Source organism: Melanotaenia boesemani, chromosome 15 (assembly GCF_017639745.1).
Source record: "Melanotaenia boesemani isolate fMelBoe1 chromosome 15, fMelBoe1.pri, whole genome shotgun sequence".
Lineage (NCBI taxonomy): Eukaryota > Metazoa > Chordata > Actinopteri > Atheriniformes > Melanotaeniidae > Melanotaenia > Melanotaenia boesemani.
The window spans coordinates 4,273,250-4,283,014 of NC_055696.1; the positions used below are offsets into that span (position 1 = coordinate 4,273,250).

Genomic DNA, 9,765 nt, shown 5'->3' on the forward strand with positions numbered 1-9,765 from the left:
TCAATACGAGCTGATAAACACCAGAGCTGAGTGTTCAGCATTTACCTGCTGTCTTTAAATGCATGCAGTGAAGTTCTTTTAACTCCTGAGCCACAACTTCCAGATCTCTGAAATAATTTATAGACTATTAGAGTACATTGACAACCCAAACAGCTCAGAGACACTGGGAGAGGATGACTGCAGAGTGAAAATCTCACTCCAGTTTTAGTTATGTCACAGTATTTTCTGTTTGACAGCCAGAGATTAATATTTAACTTAACCAGGCATGTGTGATGAATTATAAATCATGCTCTTGTAACATATGCGTCTGCCACTAGAGTTGTTCAATATTACATACATATTTAATAGTGAGCCAAGTTAAGAAAACTGCATCATTTACCATAATGGAGCAATTATAACATTTTTAATGTAAAATGAATAACAGGCTGATGTATTCTGACTCAAACGTAAACAAAGAAATAAATTATTAAATGAACAAATAAATTAAGCTTGGTATTAATATTTCCTTTAAAGTCAACATAAGCGTATTTTTCTTTAGGCTATCCCTAAAGAAATGCCAGGATTGTAACATTTTGTTTGCTGTGCAATCTCCTAACCCTCATCATAATTATGACATCATCCTGTATTATACTGAAATTACAGCTATATATCACATTTTTCAATAGCTTTCACAGTTTTATGTTTCCATTGTCTTCTAGGCTGAACTGATACCTCCCAGTGTAAAATGATGGTGCGCCCCTTTAAGACAATTTAAGAACATAAGCTGCAACATGATATTGAGCTGAGACTTCCAGTTCCAGCTCTCTGTGCTCACTTTATACCTCCTCTAGTGTAAATCAGCTTTATGCTGGCAAAGTGCCTTTCACCTGAGGGATGGTAGGGATTGTGCCCCCTCCATTTTCATGATTCATTGTGCACCACAATGGGAGGAGAGATGCTGTTAATTGTACCTTAAGTCACCACATTAGTGTCCCCTGTGTAATGCACTGCTGAGATGATACTGATGCAGTAAATCCCATACCTGTAAATGTGCCTCCGTCATGCTTACTTTGCCTTTGTGGCTGTCTGCAGAGCACGGTGGACAAGCTGATCAAGAAGACCAACCTGGCTCTGGTGGTGGGGAGCAGCAGCTGGAGGGAGCAGTTTGTTAGTGCTGTCACTGTTAGTGCAGGTGAGTCACAGCATCCTGAAATGTTTCATCTGTTCATTCCCCTGAGACCAGACCAATTGAGGATTAAGCATGCTGTTTAAATCTGGTCAACCAGCTGTCTGTTGAGAATGTTTTTGTAGATACTTCTTCATTAAAATCCCTTATGTTCCGGTTTGATATTTAGCTGAATTATAGAAGGAGCCAAATCTATCATCTAACAACTTTAAGAGCACCTTAAAAATCCATTTTAATACATTTTGGCAATTCTGACTTAATTCTGACACCTGTTTAATCCTGATAGTTAGTTAAAAATGAATGTTGTGTTAAATTCCTCGTGAGGCTTACCATAAAAGCTAAACTGGCCAGCTCAGCCTGAACAGTTAATAGCTCTGAAGAATTCATGACAACAGTCACCTTTTTCCATTTGCCCTTTCAAAGCCATTTGTTTGGCTTTGTGAGCCTTTTACATCTGCACTAGTTCACAAAATATTTAATCTAAAAACTGACATAGAAATCAGACATGTCATTTTGGTAATATGTTCTTTTTTTCTCAGTTTCTTTCTCTCTGGTTGACATCACCTACATTTGCATACAGAGTGTATAATAACGAAATAATTCACTTTTGGTCATTATTCATGTCTCAGTGGCCCAAACATACAGTAATGGCTGTATTTATAAATGTAATGTCAGGACTTAAAAAGGTTTGATGTTCTAATATTGAGTGAGAAAAGTGTAACAGGTAACTGGAAACCACTGAAGTGCTCGACTCAAGCAGTCACAAACAGATGCCAAATTAACAGAATAACACAATCCACTGTATGCAGCAGTTTTCTCTACTAATTTGGAAAAAGGGTCATTTGGTGTTGCTTTTCTTCTATTTCTTGACTGGCAATAGTCACCCCAGTCAAAGCATTCCCAGCCAACAGAGTGGTAAACCATGTATGGTGGGCAGAGAGGAGTTCAAACATAATTCCACCTTAAATGTTTATTTTTAGGTATTCTAGAAAATGCATGTCATCATTCATTTCATATAAAAAAAATTAATAAATAAAAATCTAATATCAGTATCAGGTTTTAAAATTAATGGAATTTTCCTCTTCAAGTGCTCAGTCTTGGTACAGTCTTATTAGATTTTCCTGCTAAGATGCGTTGTAAGTTTGGCTAAAATATAATTTGCAAACAAAGTGCTGTTTTTAATCAACTGCCTAATGATTTATATTCATCTTCTGCACTAAAGTGGGTCATTAGACTATCCTTCAGTCATGGCTGGCTCCAATCATCCAGGTGCAAGTAAAACCAATGCTAGCTGTTACTGTGACTGAAGCCGTGGGGGTGACATTGCTTTTACTTTCACTGATTGTGGTTTCAGTTGGTTTGCTTGTTATGTTCAGAGTAATCCATTGGTTTTTAAAGGGTGCAAGACTATGTGGTGTTTGTGTGAGTGAGCACTGCATTTAAGCCATTATATTGTGAGCTCATGCAGTGTATTGGTAACACTTTGGTCACATTTGGTGCAGCTGCCATTGATGTGTCAAAAACCATAAAGCACAACGGTAACTAAAGTCTAACAAACAACAAGGTCCATAGCCATACTGTAGCTCAATCCTGCGAAGAGCAGAAGCAGTACTGTACTGAAAGATAAATGAGCATAAATGTACAATATGAAGTACCAAATTATATTTCCATATATCAGAGTCAGTAACAGATTTTCCTAAACTAAAATATGTTATAACTGCTTTGGTTCATGCATCTCATTCATGTCTTCACTAGGTGATGATGATGAGGAGGAGAGTGGGGAAGAACGACTGCCATCCTGCTTTGATTACATCATGCATTTCCTGACTGTTTTCTGGAAAGTACTTTTCGCTTTTGTACCACCAACTGAATACTGGAACGGCTGGGCCTGCTTCTTTGTTTCCATTTCCCTTATTGGCGTTCTGACAGCTGTGACCGGAGACTTGGCCTCACATTTCGGCTGCACCGTCGGTCTCAAAGACTCGGTCACTGCTGTGGTGTTTGTGGCCCTTGGCACCTCTGTTCCAGGTGGGTGCATGTGTTGAAAGTCCTCTCAGATATTATACCTGCCTTTTATTCCCTCTGGGCTTTGCTTGTGCACTAGAAGCAGCTGCTTGGGGAGACTTGTGTAACCTCTTCCTCCCCCTGAGCTGTCAGAGGAATTATCTCCAAAGCTCTTGTCTAGCACATTAACAAGCTGTAAACAAAGAAAAACACGGTTTCACTTGTTACTGTCAGCGTGGATTTTCATTTCACTACATTCTAAACACTGTCACAAATATGCACAGAGAGTTTCTAAATCACTTGTGACAAATTTAACTCTTTAATCCTCACACACTCCTTTTCAAGCTTACAATAAGCTCCGAATTGCATTTAAAATGGAAGGGAAATTATACATTTACAGTAACAACAGCTCATAACAGTCTTGGCCGATGATGTACAGTAGGCTTACTTTGATTGAGAGACATTTTCTTTTGATGTAAAAACTGTTTTAAGAACATCCTGCTGTTAATCCCTCTCTATAATTTCTCAGCCTAATTCAAAGGTTTCGTTGACAGTCTTCCACTGTATAAGAAATGTTCCCATAGTGTTTAAATTAAATGTCCTAATCAAAGACACAGCTCAGAGAGCCGAGTCCTCTACCAATGCGAATGCTTTTATTTTTGCAATTTCTTTTCTTCTCAAGTGATCTTCATCTGCACCAATATTTAATGTTTATTTCTTTATTCATTTTCCAATTTTCCATCAAAAATTTAATGAAATATGATGTAAGCTTGCTGAACAAGACTAACAGCTGAACGGCAACAATCACACATCTTAAATGAATATTTAAGAGTTTTGGGAAAGTACATTTGTCTTTGCCTTTTGGCCAGATGAGACGACTTATTAATAAATTTAGTAATAAGTTTAGATATTCTTATATTGTTCCGATTCTCTAATATGAAAAATTCTAATTTAAACCTGTCATAATTTAGTATAGTATATATCTGTGCTATAGTATAATTCTTTTAGAAATATCTAGGTGGATATGGATGGATGGATGGATGGATGGATGGATGGATGGATGGATGGATGGATGGATGGATGGATGAATGGATGGATGGATGGATGGATGGATGGATGGATGGATGGATGGATGGATGGATGGATGGATGAATGGATGGATGGATGGATGGATGGATGAATGGATGGATGGATGGCTGAATGGATGGATGAATGGATGGATGGATGGATGGATGAATGGAAACCCTTAATGTTCACATCTATCTAGTTTACTTGTGCATTAAAGATGTTTCTCATTGTTCACCTTCTATATATGTACCAGTTATTTTTAATGTTATTTGCTAAGATGATTTTAAATATTACTTAATCATTACTTATGTATCATTGATGTTTCATTACAATTAACAACAGCAGTCAAGGTGGCATCTGTGTTTTGAGATCTGTAATTATTAACAGCTTGCTGCCTGACCATTATAAGACAGGTCAGACACTCCTCTTTCATATCAATGCATTTGATATGATTGATCAGAAGAAAAGAAAACATAACTTTAATTTAATGTTTGTTGTCGCCTGTATTGTTTATTATGTCCCTGGTTCTGTCAGGTGACAAAATGAAAAGAAATCTAAATTTTGGGACATTATGCAGACATAGTTGGGTCTACTTGTCTCCTTAGAAGAAGGGGTGACAGCAAATCAAGACAAAGTTGTTCTGTGCAATCACCTTAATCCAACGTTGGAATTCTATTCTCATGGGAGTTGTGTTTCCAAGGATGCCCTTGTCCCCATAAATAGGTCACCAGGGTTCAGCGGTGCAAATTATTTGCTGTAGCCTGTACAGCTACAAAATCCTAACCCAGCTGAACACCTATAAAAGAATCAGAACCAGCTTGTTGGCATCAAAGCACCAATTGTGGAAATATCTTTTAGAAGGATGGTGTTCCAACTCCCAATTAACTTTCCAAAGATGTTTCCATAAATTTGTAGAATCAGTGATTTATTGAAGCAGTTCTAGTACATGGTAACACAGCAACTGGCTTTATTGGTTTTTCTTTGTCACCAGTTGGTTTTGGTATTTTACTTTTAGTTCTGGCACACACCACTGATCTCCATCAGTAGCTAAACAAATCCACATAATTCTCTTTCTGTCTCAGACACATTTGCAAGCAAGGTGGCTGCCATCCAGGATCAATATGCTGACGCTTCCATCGGAAATGTGACAGGCAGCAATGCGGTGAACGTCTTCCTGGGCATCGGGGTGGCGTGGACCATTGCGGCAATTTACTGGCACAGTAAAGGTAAGATGTTCAAGGTGAACCCAGGTTCCCTGGCCTTCTCTGTCACTCTCTTCACCATCATGGCGCTGGTGTGTGTGCTGGTGCTGCTCTACCGCCGACGTACCAGCGTATCAGGAGGAGAGCTCGGGGGCCCACGGACAGCCAAGCTCATCACCTTCTTCATGTTCCTCTCTCTCTGGTTCATCTACATCCTGTTGTCCTCCTTGGAGGCGTACTGCCATGTGCCTGGCTTCTGAGAACAAGAAAAGGGCACAGAAACAACTTGTTTTTACAGTCCAATGAACATGTTTTCTCTCTGTTTTTGTCTATTTTCACAAAGGTTTATAACTATTTGTATCATTAATTATTATTAATACAGCACAATATTTGATTATGAATCTAAAGACTTTGGAACTTTGTTACCACTCATGCTGTGAAAGTTAGCTTTAGCCTATAAAATGGAACTTTTCTCAGCTTTGTTTTCCATTTTTGAGATACTGTGTTGCACAGGACATTTATCTAATCATTGGTCTCAGCACAAATTGCATCAACACCCACTTTCATGTGACAAATACAGCTTCTGGCATCACCTCCTCTCTTTGCGTGAGCAGTTTTTTAGGGTTTGAGGTGTTGAAAAACCACAATCATAAGTATTGACTTGAAAGATAAACTGAAGATGGTGCATGGGATGACGTTGTATCGTACGTATTGTAAGATGAAAGCTTGAGGTGGAAGGTGAAAAAATTGTGTGATGATATTTAAATCTCAGTCTATACATTAATTATTCTTTGTATATCATGTAAAAGATGAACATTGTGCGTGGGAGTTTTGTGGAAGACTAGGTGTGTTTATTTTTGCACGTTCTCAGATTTATAGTTTCTTGGTAACCTATTTTAAAGTGCTGTATGTAATATATTGACATGGCTGTTGAAGTGTTGACGTGTTCCTGTATATGTGAATAACAGCTGTATCATACACTCTTCACTGCCCTTGCTCACAAAGCCTTCTCAATCAGTTTGAGATAGCCAAGTTTTTTTTTTTATTTGTTTTTTTTAATGACCTGGAGCAGAGTGCTCACTTCTAATTGTACAAATTCTTTGATTACAATTATTAATTTTACTTATGTATGTGTGTGAGTGAGTGTATAGCGAGTGTGTGCGCCTCTTCACTCCAGCACAAATTAGTAGAAATGCTTGGCACTCTCTCCTCTTTGATGCTACAAATGGTACAGGGTAGTTCATGGCAAAAAAAAAAAAAAAAGAAATGTTGGAGTCTGTGTCCAGATATGAACAGGAAGTCTGTTTACTTCTATTTGCTGACACTGTGAACATTTTTCAGCAGAATCACTTAGAAAAAGCACAGCACCAAGCAAAGGGACACATTTTAAATGAGACTAGATTGAATCTGTTATAGCACAATCACCAAGCAGGTCCATCACTTGACCTGAAAAGATGTGTTAAAAGAGAAGATGTAAAGTATTTCTTGAGTGTCTCTTTGTGCTACGCAGCAGTTGATACTGAAGCTGTTTTTTAATTATTCTAGAATGTGTATAGCCATATTTATTGTAACTGTATAACAGTAGAAGTATTTATATGATCTATTTTACTTTTATTGGTATGCACGTTTAATGTATAAAAAGTTTAAATAAATGTTGCTGATTTATGATGCCATAAAAGTCTTGTTTTTGTAATTATTCTTTTTTTCTTAGTGGCATTTGTAGAAGAAACAGTTTGTATGTTTCTCTCTTTACTTTGTATTGCAGCACTGTTAAAAAAAAAAAATCATTTCAATTTGATTTTATTGCAACCATTTTCAGTTCAATATACATTTCATTTGTACTTTTTGATATGCAACAGGATAGCATAGGTAGCATAGATTTTACTAAGTTTTGGTCTGTTCTATCCAATATCCAGAAACAACTGTGTTGTTCCTTACAAGACATTTAAATCCAGTTACCATATTATGTCAAATCTGTATCATTCTGTCCAGGGTTCAAATTACACAGAGGCTTTTAGGGGAGCCATATTTTCAGTAGCGCACCACACCTTGCAGCTCGTACAATCAGAAACATCTCATTTAGGGATGATAACAACATCATAAAACTCACGCAAGAATTTTAATAGTCTAATTGGAACAAACATAAAACAATAAAGCAGATACACATGTAGTCTAACATGTTCTACCTTCATATGCAGGACTTCAAGAACAACAAATCACTTCAATAAAAAAAAAACACACAATAAAATAAAGCAGCTGTCTGGTTTGCATCACTCTTCTTCTCTTAAATTTTCCTGAAATTTAATTTTTAACCATGGATTTAAACTAACAAAAAACAAACAAACAAACAAAAAAAACAAGAGCAATTTAAATGGTCACTGCTTTGGTGGCTCAAAACAAACAATTCTGCTGAACCAGTGGTGAGTCAATCTTTTGAAATGGAAAGGATGGTCTGCGCCTTTGTTCAGAAACACTCTCACAGATCAAAATCATTAAATGCACCTATGTTTAACAGGCCTAAGGTCAATCGTGTTTATTAGCATACCTTAAATCAGGAAGGACCACAGCAGCCTGGACTGTAAAACTGTCTTAATTACAGTTTTCAGCAGTAATAAACATGCACTGACCCATTCGGTAACACACCACATATGAGCTGTATGGGTGGCAATGAAATCCAATAACCAGAGTGCAGTGCTTCGACGCATTGTTTTAAATAGTAAAGAAATATGCATGAAAACTTTAATGTAATAAATGAATAAACACAGTTTTAAAAAATTAATACTATTCTTTAAATTGAAGAAACATCGGGCATCTTATGGAAATTAAAACATATAATTTGACAGTGGACCATTTTGTATTGTTCCAGGTGAGCATGTTAACAGAAGCTCATCTGGTTTTCAGGAGAGATGAACAGTGAGGTTAATTTAGCTCATTTCAGGAGAAAAGCATTAGGGCTTAGATTGTATCATCATGGTAATTGCCTGATGCTCAGAATCAGATATAGGAACAGTAATATTCAGAAAATCATTTTAAAAACGAGAGTAAAATAGATTTGGTGTTTGAAAATGACATTATCACTTTCCCTGCTGCAACTCACACTGTGTCTTAATAGCTGTGTTAATAAGATGCACTAATTGCAAACAAATTAACTGAGAAATGAACCTGCAGTGCGATTAAAAAAATAAATAAATAATTTAAAATGATCATTTCAAGTGGGAGCATACATTTCCCGTTAACAGTGAGATTACTTCATTTCTTTGCTTAATGACTGAGAAACATATGTTCCATGCTGTGGACTCAATAACGACAAAGAAGATTTAAATTTGTTGCCAGCTCGCTGATAAGGCTTGTTTCAAAGTTTATACCTGCAGCATAGAACGAAGGTCTAAAGACTGCTTTGAACATGAATAATGAGAGTATCTATAGAACTTCTTGTTCTGAACTGAAACTTGTACCATAATGGAGAAAGCACAAGACACACTAAACCAGATTTCTTTGAAATATGTTTTCAATATTTTTCCTCGAAATAAGCTGAATTCTGAGTGATATAATTATTTGCCTAAATTAGTTTCTGTGCTCAAAAATCTAATTGTAAAGCCGTTTCTTTATTATTACTTGCCTTCTGTATTTCCAAGCTTTTTTTTTTTTTTTTTTTTTTTGAGCAGGAAATGAACCATGGACCTAATATACCGACACGTCCTGAGGCTAGATTTCTCTCTCTCTCTCTTTTCTTTCTGCCAACTTTATACTGGGCTACGTTCCAGCTGTCCTAGAGGGATTTAGTCATGTAAAGAAAATGGTAAGGATGCATAAGCTCATCACAACCTTATTTCCAACCGCTTGGAAGGTGAGTAGAGCAGTTTAGAGCTAAACACATGGCTATTTCCCTCAGGAGGAAATAGAGCAATTACAATAAATAAATAAAGAAATACATAGATGATGCTCATGATACTTATGTTACTCGTTGTGTTACGGGTTGTGGGAGGGAGTAACAAAAGGAATGCTATGAACAGGTGGAAAAGTGAAACCAAGCAGATTTTATTGTGGTGAGCGTAAATAAGATTAAAATCCAGTGTTGGGGTTAGTGGAACTGCTGAAAGAAAGGTCAAAATGTTATTATTAAACCTATACACAAAATCCGCCAGGTAAACCAAACTATGATAAACAATAAGGTGCACTCAAACCGGCGAACTTATAAATACCAGATATTAAAGTGCAGCAGTTCCAATAATATAAGTGAAAACCAAATACAATAAAATAGCCCAACACATCCGACCAATGTCTTCTAATGTTTAAACACCAAGGATAAATGAAAAGGCAGAACAC

General features: G+C 36.8%; 1 protein-coding gene across 1 annotated transcript in view; it reads left to right on the forward strand.

Moving 5' to 3' along the window:
- slc8a4a (solute carrier family 8 member 4a) overlaps nt 1–7,095 on the forward strand; it is a 28,165-nt gene extending 21,070 nt beyond the window's left edge. The window contains exons 7-9 of the mRNA XM_042008520.1: nt 1,072–1,171; nt 2,921–3,193; nt 5,320–7,095. Coding sequence (XP_041864454.1) covers nt 1,072–1,171; nt 2,921–3,193; nt 5,320–5,699 — 753 coding nt within the window. The 3' untranslated portion in view covers nt 5,700–7,095. The remainder of the gene's footprint in view (nt 1–1,071; nt 1,172–2,920; nt 3,194–5,319) is intronic.
- Nucleotides 7,096–9,765: the final 2,670 nt, after the last annotated feature.